A 26417-nucleotide genomic window follows, 5' to 3' on the forward strand; every position below is an offset into this window, starting at 1 on the left:
TGCAAGCAAGTGTCATTTGTTCAGTAATTGTCTTTTGAATATCTAGGGATTGTGCTGAAAGGTGCTCCACGCATTCTGTTTATTATTAGTTACAGGGCTCCAAAATACTCTCCAGCCTTTGTTGAAGAGGTCACAGAAATGTTATCAATGATTTCCTCAGAGTTTGACTGATTTGCTATTGCAGGGGATTTTAATTTTCACATAGATAATGCAGAAAACAAAACTACAAAATAAATGATAACGGTTCTAAACACTTTTGACTTGACTCAGCATGTGCATGGACCCACACACAAAGGTGGACACTCTCTAGACTTAATCATCAGTAGGGGTCTAAACATTTCATCCATTGTTATTAAGGACAAAGCACTATCTGATCACTTCTGTATTTTCTTTGATATTTTGATGTCTGCTACAACTGAATCTAGATCGGTTTCTGTCAGAAGGAGATGCATTAACGAGAACACAAGTGTACTATTTATGGAGGCTATATCTTTAACACCAAGAAATTCTGCAGACTCTCTTGATATTCTCCTTGATTCCTTTAACTCAAAAGTTAACAATGTTATTGATTATATTGCTCCAATAATAGTCAGTAAGAAAACAAACAGACAGAAATCAGTTTGGAGAAGATTAACAGCAGTTCAGACTATGAAAAGACAATGCAGAAAAGCAGAGCGGATGTGGCGGAAGACAAAACTTGAAATTCATTATAGCATCTATAAAAACAGCCTTCATGCTTTTAATGTGAAACTAGCCACAGCTAGACAGTATTTCCTCTCAAACCTTATAAACAGTAACTTAAATAACACTCGTACTCTTTTTGCCAATGTTGAGAGACTGACAAACCCCCCAAGTCAGATTCCCAGTGAAATGCTCTCAGACAACAAATGCAATGAGTTTGCATCCTTCTTTTCTGAGAAGATCATGAATATCAGGAAGGCGATTGGCACATCCTCAAGAAATGCAGAGGTCAGACAGATTAGGCCACAATATAAAAAAGATACTATGTCTACTTTTGAAGCAATTGATAGCAAAATTCTGGAAGACATAGTGCAGCACCTAAAATCGTCAACCTGCTATCTTGACACAATTCCCATATCTTTTTTCAAAAGTGTGCTTAACTGCTTAGAAGCAGATATTTTAGAAGTGGTGAATGCCTTACTTCTTTCTGGGACATTTCCAAACTCCTTAAAAACTGCAGTTGTTAAGCCCCTCCTGAAAAAGAGCAATCTTGTTAACACCATTTTGAGCAATTTTAGACCAATATCTAATCGTCCTTTTATAGGCAAAATTATAGAAAAGGTAGTTTTTAATCAGGTGAACAAATACTTAAACTCAAATGGATACCTGGACTATTTTCAATCTGGTTTTCGACCGCATCACACCACAGAGACAGCATTCATTAAGATTATAAATGATATTCGCTTAAATTGTGACTTTGGAAAAATATCGTGCTGGTATTGCTAGATCTCAGTGCTGCGTTTGACACTGTCAATCATAACATACTACTAGAGAGACTGGAAAACTGGGTCGGGCTTTCTGGGATGGTACTCAAGTGGTTCAGGTCATACTTAGAAGGGAAAGGCTATTATGTGAGTATATGAGAGCATAAGTCTAAGTGGACGTCCACGACATGCGGAGACCCACAAGGGTCAATACTTGCACTGCTCTTGTTTAGCCTGTATATGCTCCCACTAAGTCAAATAATGAGAAAGAACCAAATTGCCTATCACAGCTATGCTGATGATACCCAGATTTACCTAGCCTTATCTCCAAATGACTACAGCCCCATTGACTCACTCTGCCAATGCACTGATGAAATTAATAGTTGGATGTGCCAGAACTTTCTTCCTTTAAACAAGGAAAAAACTGAAGTCATTGCATTTGGAAACAAAAATGAAGTGTTCAAGGTGAATGCATACCTTAACTCTAGGGGTCAAACAACTAAAAATTAAGTCAGGCGTGATTCTGGAGACAGACCTTAGTTTCGGTAGTCATGTCAAAGCAGTAACTAAATCAGCATACTATCATTTAAAAAACATTGCAAGAATTATATGTTTTGATTCCAGCAAGACTTGGAGAAACTTGTTCATGCCTTTATCACCAGCAGGGTGGACTATTGTAATGGGCTCCTCATCGGCCTTCCCAAAAAGACCATTAAACAGCTGCAGCTCATCCAGAACGCTGCTGCCAGGATTCTGACTAGAACCAGAAAATATCACACCAGTCCTCAGGTCCTTACACTGAGTTCCAGTTACATTTAGGATTGTCACTAAATGACCTAGGACCGAAATATATTTCAGATATGCTCACTGAATATAAGCCTAACAGACCACTCAGATCATTAGGATCGAGTCAGTTAGAAATACCAAGGGTTCACACAAAACAAGGGGAGTCCACCTTTAGTTACTATGCCGCCCGCAGTTGGAATCAGCTTCCAGAAGAGATCAGATGTGCTAAAACTAGTCACATTTAAATCTAGACTCAAAACCCATCTGTTTAGCTGTGCATTTATTGAATGAACAATGTGTAATGTCCTAACTGATTGCACTATATTTTCACTGTTTTTTTATTTTTATTTTTATTTTATGTAAAATCATTTTCTAACTGTTTTAAATTCATTTTAAATAACAACATTTTTTAATAATTTTAAAAGTTTTACAATTGCTTGTTTTATTCTTGTTATTATCTTTTTTCATTATTATTTTACTTTCTTTTATGTAAAGCACTTTGAATTACCATTGTGTAAGAAATGTGCTATATAAATAAACTTGCCTTGCCTTGCCTTACAAATGCGCATGAATGCATTCAAGGCAAGCATGCTGAACTTTTAGATTAAAATGTACTCAATATTTTTAGATTTATGTGCAATGACTATAAAACATGCAAATATTAATAAAAGTTACTCTTCTCATACAGTTAATTAATTACATTAATTAAATATGTTCATTTTACTTAGAAAATTGTTGTTCTCCTTGATTTTTAATATTACAAGGATATATGATGATTAATTTAATATATTTTACAGCACCATAAAAAAAAAAAAAAAAAAAAAAAAAAAAATTCTACTGATGGAGGGCAATCAGAAGACAGATGCCCATAAGGATCATTCTGAAGTTCAGTACAAATAAAAAGGAATGAAAGAAAAAACTGAAACAAGACAATACATTAACACTCTTTGTTTAAATCTTTCTTTAGCATTCCACTTTTCAAGTTCTTCATTTTAGCAAATAGAAACTTATGAAATTCTAGATTCCTGAAAATGTCAGGACAAAAAATCTACGGACTATGCAACAGCTATAATGGCCTCTATTCTAACTTGCACAGTCAGGAATTGACTAACAATAGAGGCTGTGTAGTCTTTAGTCTTGGACTAGTATAAAGGTAGGGGTGACAGCAGTCAGTCAACAAGCAGAATCAGCTTCAGCTTCTCATTTGTGGAACTACTGAGGACCAACCACCGCAACAATGAGGGTAAATTACATATAATTTAGCTTCTATTTTATACATTTTCACTTAAATTACCATATTGTGGTGTTTTCTACAGCTAAGAGATTAACTTTTGAATTTTCAGGTTACCTTTTATGAGGAAAGAAATTTCCAGGGACGCTCTTATGACTGTACCGGAGACTGTGCCGATTTCTCCTCCTACATGAGCCGCTGTCACTCTTGCAGAGTGCACAGTGGATGCTGGATGATGTATGATCAGCCTCACTATATGGGAAATCAGTATTTCTTTAGGAGGGGTGAATATGCTGATTACATGTCTATGTTTGGAATGAGCAACTGCATCAAGTCCTGCCGTATGATCCCTATGGTAAGCTCTATGAACCTGCTGACATATTTATTAATTGACAATAGAAAAAGGTCCTAAATTTATTCGTTACCATTTGCTTAGAAATCTTTCAACTTGAAAAGAAACAGATATTTTCAGAATGATGATCTGTGAGAGACAGACCTAGAGTGCTGCTAAATATATGGTTACATGTGATAATTATTCTTCTTAATTAATTTATAAATAACTGACTTGTCTTCCACTATAGTACAGGGGATCCTATAGAATGAGGATCTACGAGAAGGAGAACTTCATGGGCCAGATGTACGAGATGATGGATGATTGCGACAGCATCATGGACCGTTATCGCATGTCTCACTGCCAGTCCTGTCATGTGATGGAAGGCCACTGGCTCTTCTATGAGCAGCCCCACTACAAAGGCAGAATGTGGTACTTCGGGCCTGGAGAGTACAGGAGCTTCAGTAATATGGGTGGCATGAGATTCATGAGCATGAGGCGCATCATGGACTCCTGGTACTAGTGTTTCAATAAAATAATTTCTCTACAACACTAAACCTTGTGCCTGCAAAATCATTACTTCCACTAATATTTGCATGTGTAAACCAACACTAATGAATTAAACACATTTACTATTAAGCTTGTGAGACCAGAACAGTGGATTATTTACTCTTTTAAAGCCAAGTTTAAATGAGGATGGGTTAAATGTTTTGAATGAAGAGTTATTTAATGAAAGGTGCTTGAAAATGGTCTTCAATAGTGTAAAACAGTTTTATACTCGCATTAAAACAAAAAACAAAAAAACAAACATAACTTAAAAACCACACAAAAGATTAGTAATTCTTGCTATCTAGACAAATCTACTGTATGTATTGTGGCACTGTGAAATGCACAGGGAATTGTCAAAATGTGTAGCCTGACACCACCAGCATTCAATATTATCTCTCTAATCTAATTTCTCACATATATCAGAGAACTGTATTAATCATGCATATCAACAATTATATATACCTGGGTTCCTCAATTAGTTTTTCAAATAAAAATAATCAAAAGATGGTCACAAGATAAATATTCAGATTTGTTTTATTCAAACAATCATGAACATTTTTGCATTTAGATACAGAAGAACATTGCCTGTTGAATATTACAAATATATGAACAAAGAAAAAATCTGGATCTCCATGTCTGCCATGCAAATCAACTGTTCAATCTCCAGACTGGATCTCTTCTTTCCACTTTCCCTGATTGCAGATTCAATTATTAGATCTGTTAGCATTAATATTTTTATACTTAGATTTTGGGGGGTGAAACTGTAACACTGTGTGTCCATACCGCGACAGCAACACATGACAATAAGCGACATAGAATTCTATGTTAGAAATGCTTTTTATTTTCTGTGACGTGACAGGAACAACATACAAAATATGACAGAATGTTTTTGCTGTCACATCGTATATCTACACTGGACACTACAGAGCATTGCAAATCATTTGAACATTATGTCAGTCAGAACATCATAAATAGAGTGAGTCAGCAGTTTTCTGTTGAGGATTTGTCATGCCGTGCTGCGCCACATCGAGTGTAGACAGCATCACTGATTATAATAAGTTCTGTTGTATTAAAATTTTTAATGCCACTTTATTTTAAATTAGCGCGGGCCAAACATTTTTCTCTTATGGGCCGCTTATTGAGGAACACTGATGTATACCATTATTCCCCCACTTGCCATTTCTGCCAATTTTCAGGCGCTGATATTACGAGTGATATTATGCAGTGATATTAGCTAAGCTAAAAGTGCCACCACCAGGCCTGGAGATCAGCTGAATGGATCAGAAAACGGTAAAACTCAACTGTTTAACTCTTTGGAAAATGAGCCTATTTTCAAAAAAAGTAGAGTATTCCTTTAATGGTTAGAGACATCTTTTAAAAATACATATATAAAAAAACTATAAAAAAAAAAAAAACAAATTAATAAAAAAAAAAAAGTTAAAATAAAAAAAAACCTTACCTGTTCCAGGCAGTAGATAGGTATTTCAGTTTGCAGGTTCTGTCAGTGATTCAAAGAGTTGATGAGGTAATAGACTATTTAGTGAAACTGAAAACACCAGTCTACAGTGTGACAGAGGCTTATTTAATTAGGACAACTAAATTAAAACAAACAGCTGTAGTGATGCAGTGACCTAGATTTAGGCTAACATTTATTTTCTTATATATACGATGAATGACAATTCTGCAGGTGGCCCCTGTACATTACTATATCTGAATTGTCATCAACCAAGAAATATAAATGTTTTGCCCAATTAACAGTGTATTCACAGTATCCATCAAGAGAGGCTAACTGCTGAAAGCTAACCAATAAAACCCCTTAGGGAAACACTGAACGTATCATAGAAAGGGTGTTAACAGTTCAGCACTGTACAAATTTGAGGCTTAGTGCCATGAGGTTATTGATCTGTAATTGTTTAATAAAAAGTGATTTAAATTCAGTGGTCAAAGTATCATAAGTGTTTTAAGCGTTAATACACTTAAGAAGAATTATTATATGTAAAGGCATAGTTCACCCCAAAATGAAATTTCTGTCATTAATTACTCACTCTCATGTTGTTCCAAACCTGTAAGACCTTCGATTATCTTCAGAACATAAATTAAGATATATATTTTTAATCTGAGTCCTCTCTGACCCTGCATAGGCAGCAACGCAACTGCAATATTCCCAGTCACTAACTAATCACTAGTCACACAGTGACTCAACTTCAATTTTGCGAAGCTATGAGAATATTTTTTGTGCGCAAAGAAAACAAAAATAACATAATTAATTCAACAATTCTTCTCCACAAAATTACCATCTTCCACCATTTTGGAGAGTCCCATGATGCATGTGCGTGCTTTCCCAGTGCTTAATTTGTAAATTGTGAGGTCCTGGAGCAAACGGGGTAACAGATCCAGCATATGATTAGAGTAGGGAGAGTTAACAGAGCATTTGCGCAATCACAACTATAAGTGATTAACAGCACATAAGTTGCTTTTATTAGAGTTCGTACGGTCATGAAAAACCTGAAAAAAGTCATGAAATTTTAAACCAGCAATTTCCAGGCTTGGAAAATTTGTAGAAAAATCATGAAATTTAATTTCAGAAATCTCTGTATAATAGAGTTTTATTTAATCAGTTCCTGAATTTCGGTGAGGGATTGTGCATGTGTAGGCTACATATCTTTACTCTTTCACTCCCTCAAAAAGTGGCTTCACATCGTAAGCATCTTTTCTGTACAAAAATCTGCTGCACTAATTAATAAAACCGAGAGCATCAATCCAAGCATATATTTCCATATGAAATCGAAATAATCAGCCTTTTAAAAATATGATATTATATTATATCAAAAGTATATTATTATATTTATTTATTTTTAAGTATAATATGATATTTATATTATATTTCAAAAAGTAATATACACTTGTATATAATATATACTTGTAAGCCTACAAGTACTACAGACATTTTGTTGTTTTTGCTGCTTTAATTTCTTTTTTTGAAAAAAGAAAAGAAAAGACATTTCAGTAATTGTGAAAATAATTCAATTTTACCAACTCTGTGCAGAATAATACAGCACACATGGGCTGAAATGTTTGTAAGATTCGGCCAATCAGCTTGCCAGATACAAGTCAAATGACCTAGCAGGCGGCCAGAAGCACAGTTGTTCCTAAACAAATACATAACCATCCATGGTATTTATTTATATGTTTGAAAAAATCATGCCAATAATGTAATCTAGAGATTCTTAACCTTTGTTCTGTATGATTACTTTGAAAAATACTGCACGGAGTGATGAAAATTGGCAGAAGTTTTGGAAGCCAATATGATTGAATGGCCAATTCTGCTTTTGACCAACGTCACTTGCGGATCGTAAAAAAACACATGCGAATGTTACAATCAATCCGAAACTTCACCTAATTCAAGTTAAATGTATATTCTACCAAAAGTATTGGGTTTGAAACAAAAAAATACTCCCCTTCATAGCGGATTTTGATGCCAAACACGAGAGAAATGTTGCTTCGTTTATAACTTTCTTCTTACGGCAGACAACTTGGAAATTCGAACGTGAAAATCAAAGTGAGGACTTAATTTACGTCACTAGTATATGGGCTTTAGAGGTATTCACAAAGCAAAGATAAGAAACATTTCCTAAGTCACCGACGCGTCTGGCACTGATTACCTGCTGGGAACACAGCCGCGGGAAAAAAAGCGCTCGTGCGTATAGGTCAGTTTGTCACATACCTACAGAACTGTCAATCAGGTCACTTTTGCATTGTTACAAAGTGCATCATTTGCAAATATTTTTGAAGTATTTTTAACCCATTCGGTTGACCAGCAGCCAGCATGTTTCAAAAATACCTAACCAGCATATGCTGTTTTTTTCAACAAGGGAATTTTCATTTTTGAGTGTACTAACCCTTTAAGAACAATAAATAGCAACAACGTATTATGATAGAAGGTCTACCATTCAAAACTACTTAAATATAACTGGCATCAGTTAGGTTCTTAAAGGATTTAAGACTTTTTCATATTAAACTGTTCTTCAGTTACAAATCCTGAGTACTTTTCACTATGCCAAAAGGAATGGTGAGATTCCCGGCAAGCAGTAGTATGAGCCCAAGTGCTGGATGTAATGTGCTATGAATATATAATCCAGGACTAGTGAGCTAAGAATCTAAATCGAATGTAGGTGCTACATGATAATCCTTAAATGGTAATCACTAAAACAATAACATAACCACATTTATTAATCAGGATAACTGTCATTTTAATTTCATTTTAAAACATTTTATCACAATTATTTAATTTTCACATGAGCACAAATCAGGAAAATGTCATGGTTTGCTTGCAGATTTAGTCACAGCAAACAGAGTAAATGTGTGGAAGAAAACAGACTGGCTGTATTACACTAATATTTTAGCAGAATGTATCGCTTTGGAGACTGCTATAGAACAACTCCAGCTTACATGTTTGATAGCTTTTTCAGTGCATCAGCTCTTGTTCTTTAATGTAGAGTGTATGTGCATGGTGTGCAGAAAATTAAGTTAACCACTGGGAAAAGTTTTTTTTTATCAATTTAAGAGAAATACTTGCTAGAGGATAAATAGCCAGCAAGAAAATTTTACAGATGGTTACAAGAGGCAATAATAAATAAATAAATAAATAAATAAATAAATAATAATCATAATAAATATAATTATAACAATAATAAAACACCTCTAGAAATTATTAGTATTAGAACCTGAAACAGACACAAAAAGAATATAACAAAAACCTCAAGTGTATACAAGGACTACAATAATTAATCCAAAAGGCACATAATAAAATGAGTCTCAAAAGAAATAAAAAGGTCTCCAATGAAATTACAGTTGGGCTAAAATGGATCAGTCATGGTCCAAGTCTTGTGTAGCTCTGCTTCAACTAAAGGTGGGCAATGAGAAGATAGATTCCCATAAGCATTGAAAAGAGTACCACTAAGATCAAACAAACAAACAAAAAATAATGAAAGAAAACTCTGAAACAAGATAATGAATTGACACACTTCTGGTTAGGTTTTTCTTTTCTGTTCTACATTCAAGTTCTTTCAATTAGCAAATAAAAACGTAAGAAATTCTAGATTCCTAAAACTGTGAGATGACGAAAATCTACATACTATGTTTTAACTATAATGGCCTCTGTTCCAATTGCACAGTCAGGAATTGACTAACAATAGAGGCTGTGTATTCTTTATTCTTGGATGAGTATAAAGGTAGGGGTGACAGCAGTTGGTCAACAAGCAGAATCAGCTTCAGCTTCAGCTTCTCATTTGTGGAACTAGCGCAACCATGAAGGTAAACCTTGTTCCAGTACCTTTTCCATTCAGTTTAACTTAATTTTTTCAATTTATTTACAGCTATACTTTAATGTGGTATTTCTTACTTAAAACAACTAAGAAATTAACTTTGAATTTTCAGGTCACCTTTTATGAGGAAAGAAATTTCCAGGGTCGCTCTTATGACTGTATGAGCGATTGTGCCGATTTCTCCTCCTACATGAGCCGCTGTCACTCTTGCAGAGTGCACAGTGGATGCTGGATGATGTATGATCAACCCAACTACATGGGAAATCAGTATTTCTTTAGGAGGGGCGAATATGCTGATTACATGTCTATGTTTGGAATGAGCAACTGCATCAAGTCCTGCCGTATGATCCCTATGGTAAGCTCTATGAACCTGCTGACATATTTATTAATTGACAATAGAAAAAGGTTCTAAATTTATTCGTAACCATTTGCTTAGAAATCCTTCAACTTGAAAAGAAACAGATTTGTTTTTAGAATGATGATCTGTGAGAGACAGACCTAGAGTGCTGCTGAAGATATGGTTACATGTTATAATTATTCTTCCTGAATAATTTAAACATAACTGACATTTCTTCCACTACAGCACAGGGGATCCTACAGAATGAGGATCTACGAGAGGGAGAACTTCATGGGTCAAATGTACGAGATGATGGATGATTGTGACAGCATCATGGACCGTTATCGCATGTCTCACTGCCAGTCCTGTCATGTGATGGAAGGCCACTGGCTCTTCTATGAGCAGCCCCACTACAGAGGCAGGATGTGGTACTTCAGGCCTGGAGAGTACAGGAGCTTCAGCAATATGGGTGGCATGAGATTCATGAGCATGAGGCGTATAATGGACTCCTGGTACTAGTGTTCAAATCTTTCAATAAATTAATTTCTCTACAACATAATACTGTCTAAATTATCATTATTGCTAAAATTTGCACAGTACTGTAGTACTGCCACTGTATTTTATATATGGTAAGATCATTAATATGGTTTCAATATAGTATCATAATATTGTATGTGCAATGGATACACAATTTGAACATGCATGTCTGCAAAAACCTACCTGGTCTCATGTCAAATACGTATCTGGGGGCACGTTTTCGCTAGACGCGAAATACGTAATAAGTAAATATCACTGTAGTTTCCAAAAGAAATGAACAGTAGAGGCAGTAAAACTCAGACACCTTTTATTCCTTTTCATGCAAATTTACAGAGTTTCAATTAATAAAGCATAATTTTTGCACAATTACATGAACAATATCATGTTATGACTTTGATTTGAAAACTGATGCTTTTGAACGTTAGCATCACACATATCCAGATTCATATCTATGGGTTTTCAGAAGTGGTATTTTTCTGTAGCTCACGGAGTACTGAGATGAACTTCAGAGGCGAGGAGCTCCGGTGCGAATCCCATTTAACCATGGTTCGACAAAGCGGTTCAAATCTACAGTCATGCCCACAAATATTGGCACCCTTGGCAAATATGATAAAAAAAAGGCTGTGAAAATTCATCTGCATTGTTAATCCTTTTGATTTTTTATTTAAAAAATTCACAAGAATGTATCCTTTCATTGGATAATAAGAATTTAAAACGGAGGGGAAATATCATTATGAAATTAATGTTTTTCTCAAATACTCGTTGGACACAATTATTGGCACCCCTAGAAATTCTTATGAGTAAAATATCTCTGAAGTATATTCCCATTCATATTCACAATTTTAAGCACTCCAGCATGATTATAAACATGAAATTATCCAGCCATTGCTTCCTGTTTCACAGAAATATAAAGTGGAGGGAAAACAAAGCCCAAATTCCCTTAATCATCCATCACAATGAGAAAAACCAAAGAATATATTTCTGATGTGCAGCAAAAGATATTGGGCTTCACAAATCGGTGAAGTGGCTTTAAGAAAAGAGCTAGAGCAGTGAAAATTCCCATTTCCACCATCAGGGCAATAATTAAGAATTTCCAACCAACAAATGTTACAAAACTGCCTGGAAGATGACGTGTGCCTATATCTTCCTAATGTGCGGTGAGAAGGAGAGTTTGAGTGGCTAAAAACTCTCCAAGGGTCAGAGCTGGAGAACTGCAGAAAATAGTTGAGTCTCTGGTTCAGAAAACCTTGAAAAAAAAAATGTCAAACAGAACCTACATCACCACATGTTGTTTGGGAGGGATACAAGAAAAATGATCCTAGCTCATGCAAAAACAAACTAAAGCATATTCAGTTATCAGCCATGATTGGAATTTTAAATGGGACTGGCTTTTATGATCAGATGAAACAAAAAAATGAGCTTTTTAGCAGCAAACACTCAAGATGGGTTTGGTGAACACAGAGAAAAAAAGTACCCCATGTGTACAATGAAATATACTGCTGTATTTTTGATGTTGTGGGCCTATATTTCTGCTGGAGGTCCTGGATATCTTGTTTAGACACATGGCATTATGGATTCTATCAAATACCAACAAATAAAAAATCAGTAAGTGACTGACTGAGAAATCTTATAATGGGCTATGTTTGGATCTTCCAACTGTACAATAATCCAAACACAAACCTCAAAAACAACACAGAAATGGGTCACTGAGCTCAAAACCAAGCTTCTGCTATAGCCCTTCCAGTCCTCTGAACTGAACCCTATAGAAAATGAGAGGAGTGAACTGAAGAGGAGAAGCTGGGAATCTGAAGGGTCTGGAGTGATTCTGGATGAAGGAATGGTCTCTGATCTCTTGTGAGGTGTTCTCTAACCTCATCAGGCAATATAGGAGAAAATTCAGAGCTGTTAAACTGGCAAATGGAGGTTTCAAAAAGTATTGAATAAAAGGGTGCCAATAATTGTGTCCAATGAGTATTAGAGAAAAACATTTATTTCATAATGATATTTCCCCCCATTTAAAATTCTTATTATCCAATGAAAAGATAAATGTTTGTGATTTTTTTTAAATAAAAGATCAAAAGGATTAACAACACAGATGAATTTTCACAACCTTATTTGATCATATTTGCCAAGGGTGCCAATATTTGTGGGCATGACTGTACATGTAAGGAAGTTGAAATGGCAAGGTTGGATCAACAAATGTGTTTTTACATCAGTTTTGCATTTGTTAACACTATAGGGTAGGTTTAGGGTTGGGTTTAGTTTGAATTCTGAACCACCTTGATACATACTAGAAGAAATGTAATAAAAACACAGAAATAAGTACCTAGATATACATAATAAAAACTGCCAGGGTTTACATATTGAACCTGTGTTTTAGAGCTAATCAGTGGACATTTCTCTTTGAAATTGCCACAAAATGTTCGGTAAGGTATGTAAAACCTCTATTGCAGAAACATACCCAAACGTATTTGCCATGAGACTGGGTTGGCAAAAACATTGCAAAAACATGACCGCTCTTGCCGTTTTGCTATGCCGTGTGTAGTAAATGTTATGTAGAATTAACACCTCATATAGTATGGTGTTAAAGAAAAGGAAAAGAAAAGATTTTGACTTTGAAAAAGACTTCCGATCATTTTATAATTAGACACAAGACAACCGTTTATATGAATTGTCAATCAATGATATAAGGAAATTCCCATTTCCTCCAGCCAATCAAGGGTCCCCATGGAAGAAGGGGATTGATTGACAATTCATATAAGTGGTTGTCTTGTGTCTAATTATACAAAAAACAAGAAATTATTGGAGATGTTCCTGATTTATATAATTCACCCTTCAATTATAATCTATATACAATTTTGTGGCATCCGCCATTACGTCAAGAAAGGCCTCTTGGCATTTTGCTTCCGCATGTCAAGAATGTGAAAAAGCCTATACCTCTTGGCTCGCTGCTGGTGTTCAAAATGTTTTTAATAAATTGATATTGGTGTGCAAAAAAGGAGAAATAAAGTTGAAGTGAAAAAACCTGAGTCCAGTCTTACAGCTAAAATTCCAAAACTAACTGACTACTTTGGTTCACTTACAGACAAAAGGAAAATCCAGAATGCTGCAGCAATACACACTTACCATCACCAGCCGTCGCATATCCATGTGTTTTACACACTGAATATGAGTTAGCAGCAGCAATAAGTCATAGTTCTTATAATCATTTAGTAAGCAGTTTTCTTTTTTATGTTTACTCTGCCCCCTTAGATAAAAACGACAGTAATATTCCGGGGCACAATGAAATATTGACTCTTAAATCAGACAACATAACTGATCAGACTTCAGGGAAAAATTGCACGGTAACTTGGGTGTAAAGACATTTAAAAAGGGACAGGGCCCAGGTCCCCAAAACATTCTTATCACTAAGTAGTTTTTAACCTATTCCTTAACCTCTCTCTTAACCTTATGGCACGATTCCTGACACATCCATACGCTAAGTATATCTTCTATAAGTCACACTTTCGTAAGGTCGGTCTGGACCATTCGTAAGCTCTCTCTTAGCATTGTTTGAATTCAAGACGATAGTCCCCGCCTCTGTGCAGCAGTCTTTAGAAATCAGCGCAGCGCAGTACAAGTCAAACTATGTTGACAATATTGTAGTCTTAACAATAATTTTATGTTATGGACATTTTAAGACTAATAATAAAATATGTTCGCAATGGATACAGGCCTATTTATGAAGTTAACTTTATGTGGTATCAGAACTAATATGGTGGTAATTGGCCGAGGCTATTTCGTAATGTCATTAAAGCGTTTAAATTTGCAATCACTTTTGATAATTAAAATCTGGCAAACAATTTGGCTCTAAATGTCCAAGATCTATAAATTGGTAAGCATGGTGGTGTCCAGTAAGTGACCAACTATGGCAGCAATCCAACGTGTCCTTGTATTGAATCAAAGACGGGGACAGCCACGTCAATTTTTTTATTTGGCAAAACTTAAGCCCTTTTGACATTTTGCCTGACGTGGCTATATTGAAAAATTAGCTGCCATCCCCAGAGTCTTGGGCCTGGTGGATGGCACACTCATCCCTATCGCCAATCCATCAGTGATTGATCAGGCGTACATATTGCGAGAGGGATACACGGCCACAAATGTGCAGGCTCTAGTGGACTATAGGAACTATTAACTAGAAACTATTTAATTTCTGTTCCCGATCATCCTCGCTATGGCAGGTAAATACCAGTGGTCTCGAAGCAAATGAGAACAAGCAAATTGAGAAGATAAAGTCCCACTGTCAGACACCCTGGGAGAGAAAGCTCACAAGCATCTCTCAACAGAGCATTTAAATATGTCCATGGCCAGTGAGAATCTCTACCGACAATAATATGCATATTAGAGAGGCACAGCCAAGCTGGATATACTGTAGCTCCACTTGCAATCTGGCAAGATCAGGGCTACACACTTTATTGTCACAAACACTATCCACAGCATAATGCAGCCTGTTTAGAGCAGGCATGTGGATCCTGCAGATCAAAGTAATCACTAATAAACAGTACCACGGTGTAATAATATAACGTTTGTTTGGCTGAGGAGGAAGGAAATCGGGGTTCGCTTTCTGAGGCTCGTGGGTAGTTTATTTTATATTTTAAAATGAAACAAAACAAATCGCACCACATGCGCACACACTTCCAATCACTTTTCTAATAAAAAAAAACAAAACAGCATATGATGGTTTGGTATGTTTGGAACATGGCTGCTGGTCATGTGCTGGTAATAAGCTGGTCCTGAGCAGGAATTCGTTTCTTAGGACCAGATTAAGGCCAGCACATGACCAGCAGTCATATTTCAAAAATACCTCACCAGCATATGCTGTTTTTTTCAACAAGGGAATTTTCATTTTTGAGTGAACTAACCCTTTAAGAACAATAAATAAACAACGTATTATGACAGAAGGTCTACCATTCAAAACTACTTAAATATAACTGGGATCAGTTAGGTTCCTAACGGATTTAAGACTTTTTCATATTAAACTGTTCTTCAGTTACAAATCCTGAGAACTTTTCATTATGCCAAAGAGGAATGGTGAGATTCCCGGCAAGCAGTAGTATGAGCCCAAGTGCTGGATGTAATGTGCTATGAATATATAATCCAGGACTAGTGAGCTAAGAAGCTAAATCGAATGTAGGTGCTACATGATAATCCTTAAATGGTAATCACTAAAACAATAGCATAACCACATTTATTAATCAGGATTACTGTCATTTTAATTTCATTTTAAAATATTTTATCAGAATTATTAAATTTTCACATGAGCACAAATCAGGAAAATGTCATGGTTTGCTTGCAGATTTAGTCACAGCAAACAGAGTAAATGTGTGAAAGAAAACAGACTGGCTGTATTACACATATATTTTAGCAGAATTTATCGCTTTGGAGACTGCTATAGAACAACTCCAGCTTACATGTTTGATAGCTTTTTCAGTGCATCAGCTCTTGTTCTTTAATGTAGAGTGTGTGTGCATGGTGTGCAGAAAATTAAGTTAACCACTGGGAAAAGTTTTTTATCAATTTAAGAGAAATACTTGCTAGAGGATAAATAGCCAGCAAGAAAATTTACAGATGGTTACAAGAGGCAATAACTGCTATAAAAAATAAATAAATAAATAATAATAATTATTATAACAATAATAAAACACCTCTAGAAATTATTAGTATTATAACCTGCAACAGACACAAAAAGAATATAACAAAAACCTCAAGTGTATACAAGGACTACAATAATTAATCCAAAAGGCACATAATAAAATTGGTCTCAAAAGAAATAAAAAGGTCTCCAATTAAATTACAGTTGGACTAAAATGGATCAGTCATGTAGCTCTGCTTCAACTAAAGGTGGGCAATGAGAAGATAGATTCCCATAAGCATTGAAAAGAGTACCACTAAGATCAAACAAACAAACAAAAAATAATGAAAGAAAACTCTGAAACAAGATAATGAATTGACACACTTTTTGTTAGGTTTTTCTTTTCTGTTCTACATTCAAGTTCTTTCATTTAGCAAATAAAAACTTAAGAAATTCTAGATTCCTAAAACTGTGAGATGACGAAAATATACATACCGGTACTATGTTTTAACTATAATGGCCTCTGTTCCAATTGCACAGTCAGGAATTGACTAACAATAGAGGCTGTGTATTCTTTATTCTTGGACAAGTATAAAGGTAGGGGTGACAGCAGTTGGTCAACAAGCAGAATCAGCTTCAGCTTCAGCTTCAGCTTCAGCTTCTCATTTGTGGAACTAGCGCAACCATGAAGGTAAACCTTGTTCCAGTACCTATTCCATACAGTTTAACTTAATTTTTTCAATTTATTTACAGCTATACTTTAATGTGGTATTTCTTACTTAAAACATCTAAGAAATTAACTTTGAATTTTCAGGTCACCTTTTATGAGGAAAGAAATTTCCAGGGTCGCTCTTATGACTGTATGAGCGATTGTGCCGATTTCTCCTCCTACATGAGCCGCTGTCACTCTTGCAGAGTGCACAGTGGATGCTGGATGATGTATGATCAACCCAACTACATGGGAAATCAGTATTTCTTTAGGAGGGGCGAATATGCTGATTACATGTCTATATTTGGAATGAGCAACTGCATCAAGTCCTGCCGTATGATCCCTATGGTAAGCTCTATGAACCTGCTGACATATTTATTAATTGACAATAGAAAAAGGTCCTAAATATATTCGTAACCATTTGCTTAGAAATCTTTCAACTTGAAAAGAAACAGATATTTTCAGAATGATGATCTGTGAGAGACAGACCTAGAGTGCTGCTGAAGATATGGTTACATGTGATAATTATTCTTCCTGAATAATTTAAACATAACTGACATTTCTTGCACTACAGTACAGGGGATCCTACAGAATGAGGATCTACGAGAGGGAGAATTTCATGGGTCAAATGTACGAGATGATGGATGATTGTGACAGCATCATGGACCGTTATCGCATGTCTCAATGCCAGTCCTGTCATGTGATGGAAGGCCACTGGCTCTTCTATGAGCAGCCCCACTACAGAGGCAGGATGTGGTACTTCAGGCCTGGAGAGTACAGGAGCTTCAGCAATATGGGTGGCATGAGATTCATGAGCATGAGGCGTATCATGGACTCCTGGTACTAGTGTTCAAATCTTTCAATAAATTAATTTCTCTACAACATAAAACTGTCTAAATTATCATTATTGCTAAAATTTGCACAGTACTGTTGTACTGTCACTGTATTTTATTTATTTATATTTTCATTAATATGGTATCAATATAGTATCATAATATTGTATGTGCAACGGATACACAATTTGAACATGCATGTCTGCAAAAACCTACCTGGTCTCATGGCAAATACGTATCTGGGGGCAAGTTTTCGCAAGACGCGAAATACGTACCAATAAGTACATATCACTGCAGTTTCCAAAAGAAATTAACAGTAGAGGCAGTAAAACTCAGTAAACACTTTTTATTCCTTTTCATTCAAATTTACAGAGTTTCAATTAATAAAGCGTAATTTTTGCACAATTACATGAACAATATCATGTTATGACTTCAAAACAATATTAATATGCTGGAAGATATGAAAACTGATGCTTTTGAACGTTAGCATCACACATATCCAGATTTATATCCATTGGTTTTCAGAAGCTTTAGGTTTTTTCTGTAGCTCACGAAGTACTGAGATGAACTTCAGAGGCGAGGAGCTCCGGTTCGAATCCCATGTAACCATGGTTCGACAAAGCGGTTCAAATGTACATGTAAAGAAGTTGAAATGGCAAGGTTGCCTCAACAAATGTGTTTTTACATCAGTTTTACATTTGTTAACACTATAGGGCAGGTTTAGGGGTTGGGTTTAGTTTGAATTCTGAACCACCATGATACATACTAGAAGCAATGTAATAAAAACAAAGAAAACACAGAAATAAGTACCTAGATATACATAATAAAAACTGCCAGGGTTTACATATTGAACCTGTGTTTTAGAGATAATCAGTGGACATTTCTCTTAATAGCATGATAGCCTCCAGAAATGGGTTATGCAGCCTGCAAATGCGACCTCTGGAGGATGCAGCTTTTGATGAACGGCCATAGAATGCTGGAGTGCTTCCTTGAATTTCTTCCCATTACACGCCAGAGGAATCACTTTTTAACTCTGTGATGACTGTACTGAATGAGCTGGGAATTGACATAATTGTCAAGGACAATGTTGAGACAACGCAACATGTCAGGGGTTTATAAGGGTGTACAGTCATGCATTCTAATGGGAAATCCGCTGGCAGAATGGGTTACTTGTGCAGCACACACACTTAATTTAGTGGGAATAAACACAGTGAATTGCTCTTTTGAGTTCTTTACATTTGTGCTGAAACCATGTAATTTCTGCTCTCGATCATCCTCGCTATGGCAGGTAAATACCAGTGGTCTCGAAGCAAATGAGAACAAGCGAATTGAGAAGATAAAGTCCCACTGTCAGACACCCTGGGAGAGAAGGCTCACAAGCATCTCTCAACCGAGCATTTAAATATGTCCATGGCCAGTGAGAATTTCTACAGACAATAATACCCATATTAGAGAGGCAAAGCCAAGCTGGAGATACTGTAGCTCCACCTGCAATCTCGCAAGATCAGGGCTACACACTTTCATTGTCACAAACACTATCCATGGCATAAGGCAGCGTGTTTAGAGCAGGCATGTGGATCCTGCAGATCAAAGTAATCACTAATAAACAGTACCACGGTGTAATAATATAACGTTTGTTTGGCTGAGGAGGAAGGAGATCGGGGTTGGCTTTCTGAGGCTCGTGGATAGTTTATTTTATATTATAAAATGAAACAAAACAAATCTCGCCACATGGGCACACACATCCAAACACTTTTCCATTTTACAATACTCTGCAGCATTTATCTTGCTGGCTTCCTGCCTCCACGTCCCGACGAGCTCTCTCTCTTTTTTCCACTCATTCCCAAACAGATTATATATCACCTCCCCACGCCAATCACTGCAACGAGAACCAGGTGTTGATCGTTCTTCACTTGACTCACTTACCGCAGTTCATCTCCTCGCTCTCTAGGTGTTTCTCAATGTCAAGGAAGGATCCTCGGAAGCCAGTATTTCGAGGATGCTACGTCATCGACATCCGTAGAAGGACTGTTCCAATGTTGAGGATCCTCGGAATTTCAACCAAGGACTGAGTCCTTCGTTCGAAGAATATCCCATACACAGGAAAGGATGCATATGTGTATCCTTCGCGCTCTTTAATCACCCACAATCCCATGCGCGCAGCTTTGCTAACGTTAGTTCAAAAATTCTAAAATGTCGAACGTTAACGTAGTCGGAGCGTTAACGGTTTTTATTTACGTTACCAATCATTTGTTATAACTGTCAGGAGAAATGGGCAGGATTCAAATGCGGGTTTACACAAGGCTTTATTTAAAGCATAGGAAGCAGAGCAGATGAGTCACGTTCACTGGATTACTCGTAGTGACTGGATGAATAGTCGAAGCATATGAATCAAAGCCGATGAGTAACGTTCCACAGTAATTCGTATGTCCGCTGAAACCGGAGTGATGAGGACTGGAAGCTTCCAAGAGCTCTGCACTTTGTAAGAACAGGGGGCAGAGAAATCAGCTAAACACACTGGAGCCTGAGGACAAGACACGACAAGGTGAGTGCCAAGAACAGCTAGAAGACCAGAGCTATTGAAACGAGTAACAACAGTCTGACAATAGACAGAGAAACACAGGGAATGATAAAGGGGAAAAATTTGAAGAACATAGAGAACAGGTGGCGAGCAATTAAGGAAGAAACAAGGAGGGCGGGGAAAACTTAAACAGGTAGACGTGGTGAGCTGACAAGCGATCCAAACACACACAAATACACACACACACACACACCAAAAAGACAGGTGATTAGCCCCGAGACCCGACAATAACTGTAGTAAATATTAAGTAAAGTTTGACGTTTAAATGCCAGTACAAATTACTACCGTATTGATATTGTAAATTAAACAAATACAAATGGTTAACTGAACCGGGCCTGTCATTTAACAATTGGTTGCGTCATCTGCATTTTTTTTATAAATAACTAATTAAGTTGTCCAAAGTAATTTAAATGATACCATTCACAGCGTTATTCAAACGGACCTTTTCACTGATGTAATGATGCAATTACGTGCACTTGCTAGCCTGTTCCATTTATGTGTTCTCCGTATGCTAAAGAGGAGTCTCACCTAGCCTCTGAAGGAAGTGACTTGGAAGGATCAGTCCTACCAAGGAAGTATCCTTGACATTGAGAAACCAGTTCTGTCTTGTCGCAGACTTCGCTGAACCACGCCTCTCCTGCTGCAGGGACTGATGATGGGACTGAATAGGATCAAGCATGAGTGGAGCCTTGACACTTTGACTAATCACAGTGACAGTGTAGCACTGAATATGGATGCTCCTAACAGAGACATTAACACAAATCTCAGAATATGCCCTCAAGTCTCAGGCTCCAGACACATCGTAAGTGTGTACTCACACTAGGCAATCTTAACCTTGCCCAAACGCATGTGACAGTTCTTTTGGTGGGAAGAACATCAATTGACAAACAGATTCCACTTCAGTGGGTAGGCGTGCCTCGTAGAGGGTGCTCTAGGTGAAGTGATGGTGTTTAGCACCACTGGAGGTAAACCGCCTAGAACCTCCACGTCCCATCCAGAGACCACACATGGAGATTCCATTGATCTGAAAGAAGATCCTTCCTCAGAGGAATATGCTAAGGAGGACCTGCTCTTCGTCCTCCCTGACCTTGCACAGCATCTGTGCAAGAAGGCTCACTGGGGGAAACACATACTTGCAAAGGCCCAGAGGCCAGCTGTGTGCCAGCGCATCCATGCAGAGGGTCGCCTCAGAAAGGGGATAAAACAGCTGGCATTGGGACGTATCTGGGGAGGCAAACAGGTCTACATGAGCATCCCTGAAGTGACTCCAGATCACCCGAAGTGACCTTGGCCAGGTGCCTGATGCTGCATGCCCGTTGCACATGGTACCCCAGCCTATGGCAGAGGCATCTGTTGAGACAACAACATGCCTGGACACTTGCACTAGAGGGACCCTTGTGTGCAGAAAAGCAAGGTCTGACTGCATGACAGTGGTAGCTGATGCCATATGCTCCAGGAGCCTCTGAAACAGTTTTGGTGGAACTGCCCTCCTGCTCCGGAACGATTCCAGGCAGTTCAGCATCGAATGCACATCCCAGGCAAACCCCAACCGGCTGAGGTGGCTGAGTACCACATCCCTGTGTTTGCATAACTGAGCTCAGGACTGGGCCAAAATGAGCCAGTCGTCGAGGTAGTTGAGAATGCAAATGCCTCCTTCCATCAATGGGACGGGGGCTGTCTCCACGAGCTTGGAGAAGACATGAGGTGACAGGGCCAGCCTGAAGGGAAGGACCTTGTACTGATACGCTTGACCCTCGAACGTGAAGCAGAGAAACGGCCTGTGTTGAGGGAGAATCGAGACATGAAAGTACACGTCAATCACTGTGGACCAATTTCATGGACAAATGCACTGAAAGATACGTTTCTGCGTTAACATCCTGAATGGGAGCTTGTGAAGGGCCCAGTTAAGAACATGCAGGTCCAGGATTGGCTGTAACCCTCTGCCTTTCTTGGGTACAATGAAGTAGGGGCTGTAAAACCCCAACTTCATCTCGGCTGGAGTGACCGGCTCTATCGCATCCTTTGCCAGCAGGACAGCGATTTCGGCTCACAAGACGGGGGCATCTTTGTCCATCACAGAGGTGAACCAGATGCCCCTGAACTTGGGAGGATACCGGGTGAACTGAATCGCATAGCTGAGTCTGATGGTTCTCGTGAGTCAGCAAGATGGTCTGGGGAGCGCAAGCCAGGTCCCCAGAAATCGAACAAGTGGAACTAGTGGAACCATCGATGTACCCACAGTTGGGCAGCGAGGTGGAGCATAGGAACCTGACCTGGAAGGCACAGCGTCCCGCAGTGGGGTCTGAGTGTGTGACACGACTCCTACCTGGCTCCACAGTTGGACAGGGGGCGTGTCTGAAGGCAAAGTGTTCTCGAACATGGCCCTGCTGCCTGCTGGTGAAAGGAGAGGGGGACAGGAGTGTTGAGCCTGAGCCTCATGCACTGCCATCTTGACCCTATTGGAAACCTAGAGAAACAGGAAACTGCTCTTTTATTGAATGTTTGAGTACAAAAAAGCAAAAGATTCTCCTACGACTCTCTTCCAGGGAAAGGAGCTGTGCCCCCACCATCTCCTGAAGAGCAGGATCCTGAGACTCGCTTTTACTGGTGCCAGCTCCATGCCGCAGCCGGTGTGAAGGCTGCTGCTGAGGCTGGGCTGGAGCGGAGGTGGAGGCACCAGGAGGGTACCCTGGTGATCAGGCAATGAGCAGACGGAGGGCCTGCAGCTGGTGGCAGGGTGTTGACAGCAGCACGCCGCCAGGGCAGGATGTGTTTTATTGCTTCTGTCTGCTTCTGTGCGGAGGAGAACTGTTGGGCAATACTCTCCACCGCATTGCCGAAGAGGCCAGCCTGAGAGATTGGGGAGTCCAAGAAGCGGTGCTAAGGTGGTGTTCCTGAACCACCAGAGTGAGCATCATCTGACTCAGGGCCTGCCCGTGACTTTTGTGCAACTGAATCCTCATCTCCAGAGCCTAGCTCATCCTCTAATGCAATTATCGATATCAGGTCATCAGCTGGTGGGCCGGATGAAGTGCTGGGCCCCACCCTGTCCAAGGCTTCACATCCACATCGCGGTACACCAGAGGGTACGATGCACTGGAGGAGTGAATGACCCGTAGAGACATGCTTGGCGGGGAAGCCCTCACTGTGACCCTCAGATCACCCTGGCCATGAGCTGAAGTAGTCCTCCTCTAGGCGGAGGAACTAGAACGGGCCATGGGGAGGGGGACTTCTCTTCATTTGACGAATTTGCAATGGTCATCCATGAATGCTTCCTACGAGTGCTCGAGGCCCAGGCAAGTGATGCAGTGATCGTGACCATCAGATGGAGCCAAGAAGCGACCACATCCAGAAACACACGAGTGAAAAGACATCTTTAAAAAGACGGCAAGACACTCGTGGAGCTCTTTTAGTAATTGCTCTTTTAGTAATTGCTCTTTTAGACACTAAAATGTTGAAGCATCCCAGGAGGAGTTGCAGCGTGACCGCAGAGTGGAAGCTGCAGCACGCTGAGAAAAGCCGTGACACCAACACTCGCCAGAAGGCTGTCTTGACTACATCTCTGCTGCTGTGTCCTTAACGGAAGACAGTGAGAAATTTTATTCTCTGCTCCTTACTGAATAAATAATTAAGCTTGTAACATAAATAAATATTAATATAACATATTTCATTTATACAGTAAAATCAATGAAGTGTTACATTTTACATTTGATTACTTTCTTCAATTTCCGTACCTGAATACTACTGTTAGACCTACCTGAAACCTTGTAAACAACACTGTTTATTTTATTTGTATCATTGTTATGTTGCATTTATTTGTATAATTGCATGCAATTTAAGTGTTATGTTTATGTTTTCTTTTTTATTTGATATTATTTTTTTATGTTTTTGTGGTGGGGCCATTGAAAATTCTGAAAATGCTTGAAAAAAATGGAAAATAAAACTTCAGAAGCACCACAAAGAGAAGGTTTGGCATTTGGTCATAATTTATTATTAAAATATGACAGCACAAAATACAAGAGCAACTACCAAGCTCCAGGTATTTTGGATGTGTCCACCACATGTCTAAATTCAAAGCCTTTTCTGTGCAAAAAAAAGGAACCAATGGAAGAGTTGGGCAGTATGAGCTAGTCACATGTAGAATGGAGAACACAACTGACAGTCTAAAAGGCTACTGCACTGTATTGCTGGGTCAGGCATTCATATACAATAGGGAACACGGCCGATCCTACAGAATGAGGATCTATGAAAGGGATAACTTCATGGGTCAGATGTACGAGCTGACAGATTACTGTGACAGCATCATGGACCACATGTCTCACTGCCAGTCTTGCCATGTGATGTATGGCCACTGGCTTTTCTATGAGCATCCACACTACAGAGGCAGGATTCGGTACTTCACGGCTGGGGAGTACAGGAGCTTCAGCAATATGGGTGGCATGAGATTCATGAGCATGAAGCGTATTATGGACTCATGGTACAAATATTTTATCATTCTAAAGAATACATTTCTCTATAAAAATAAATAAATAAATGTGTCATGAAACTAATTTCAGTGTCATTACAGTGTCACGTTTGTATGCTCTCAAAAATGGCTCATGAGATAAACACAACCATAAAATAAAATAACATTTTATTAAACACTAAATACCTCACAGGCAAGATATTATTTACTTCAGATCTGAAAACTGTAGCAGTTTCAGTTTATTTGTTCATTATATCACATAAACTGATTAAAGGTGCAGTCAGTAATGTTAGAGTGACTCTTTGCCTCGTGTTTGAATTTATACTGACATCTACAGGCCAAACATGGCAGAAAATAGAATAGAAATGTTAGAGGGACTGTTTTTTCTGTTAGTCCATCCATTCTTAATTATTAAGTGTGACTTACACAAAATGTCACATCTGCTAAAATTACTGGAAAAAATATATATAATATATATAATATATAATATAATATATATATATATATATATATATATATATATATATATATATATATATATATATATATATATATATATATATATTTCAGGTGATTACCTCTTGAAGCTCATTATTTTACTACAATCTCAACAAATTTTCTTGCATTTGCAGTGAGCTCTTTCTCTAACTCTCAGATAATTTCCTGTGTTGTAAAGAGGAATTTAATGAAGTGATGGCCATAGTTATTGTTTTACCACACTTATCAATTTGAGGCCTGCCGTGTGTCATTGGCTCATGAGGTGTGGGAGCTGAGGATTGCTGCAGTATTTTTTATTGCTCCAATAAGGACTGCTTTGGGTATTTAACAGCTTCATTTCACATATTTTCTAAAGGTTTAAGGTCTGGGGACTGGCTAGGCTTCTTCTTGACCTTAAAGTGCTTCTTCTTGAGACACTCCTTTTGCTCCCTTGGCAGTATGTCAGGCTGGAAGACCCATCCATGACCAATCTCCAGTATTCTGGCAGAGGGAAGGAGGTTCCCATCCAAGATTTTACTGTAGATGGCCCCATCCATTGGCCCCTCAATGTGGCGAAGTCATCCTGATCCCTTAACAGAGAAACAGCCCAAAAGCATGTTTCTACCTCTGTGCTTGACTATAGGGATGGTGTTCATGAGATTATAGTTATCATTTCTCTAACTCCAAACATGGTGAGTTGAGATAATGCCAAAAAGCTCAATTTTGGTCTCATCTGACCACAGCATTTTCTCCCAATCCTTCTCTGAATCACTTAGATGTTCATTGGCAAATTTCAGATAGGCCTGTACATGTGCCTTCTTGGGTTTTCTTCATATATTACATCCAGTGGGTTATACTACAAGATCAACAGTGCTTTATATACACACCTAGGAAGCATTTAACTTAAAATTACAAATATAGGGAAAAGGGAAATCAGTGAATTTGACTGAGAGCGGTGTTTATGAAGTGTGCAAACATTCCAAATACATCAAATGTCTGTGCTGTATTTTTTTTTATGTTTATTTTGCTATTATAAACTCCAACTAGAAGAATTTTAATAATGTTATTTTTTTCTAGAGTTAATAGTTTATTATGTCTAATATTTAAAGCATTATTTAGGGATTAAAAGTCTAACCACACAAGAGATTTAAAAGCCAATAGTAATGCAGTAGCTATATAAACAGGCCTTATTTAAACAGAT

At 38.0% G+C, this 26417-nt stretch overlaps 3 protein-coding genes across 3 annotated transcripts; all 3 read left to right on the plus strand.

Annotated features, from left to right (window-relative positions):
• The first annotated feature begins 3387 nt into the window (after positions 1-3387).
• Positions 3388-4350, plus strand: LOC113108592 (gamma-crystallin M2-like). The gene is made up of 3 exons (XM_026271794.1): positions 3388-3474; positions 3575-3817; positions 4044-4350. The coding sequence occupies exons 1-3, from the start codon at positions 3469-3471 to the stop codon at positions 4314-4316; spliced, it is 522 nt and encodes a 173-aa protein (XP_026127579.1). The 5' UTR covers positions 3388-3468; the 3' UTR covers positions 4317-4350.
• Positions 4351-9607: 5257 nt separating this feature from the next.
• Positions 9608-10564, plus strand: LOC113108595 (gamma-crystallin M2-like). The gene is made up of 3 exons (XM_026271796.1): positions 9608-9655; positions 9779-10021; positions 10250-10564. The coding sequence occupies exons 1-3, from the start codon at positions 9650-9652 to the stop codon at positions 10520-10522; spliced, it is 522 nt and encodes a 173-aa protein (XP_026127581.1). The 5' UTR covers positions 9608-9649; the 3' UTR covers positions 10523-10564.
• A 6221-nt stretch (positions 10565-16785) lies between these two features.
• Positions 16786-17744, plus strand: LOC113108597 (gamma-crystallin M2-like). The gene is made up of 3 exons (XM_026271799.1): positions 16786-16842; positions 16966-17208; positions 17435-17744. Exons 1-3 carry the CDS (start codon positions 16837-16839, stop codon positions 17705-17707), a joined length of 522 nt encoding a protein of 173 aa, XP_026127584.1. The 5' UTR covers positions 16786-16836; the 3' UTR covers positions 17708-17744.
• Positions 17745-26417: the final 8673 nt, after the last annotated feature.

The sequence above is a fragment of the Carassius auratus genome, chromosome 9 (genome assembly GCF_003368295.1).
Source record: "Carassius auratus strain Wakin chromosome 9, ASM336829v1, whole genome shotgun sequence".
NCBI lineage: Eukaryota > Metazoa > Chordata > Actinopteri > Cypriniformes > Cyprinidae > Carassius > Carassius auratus.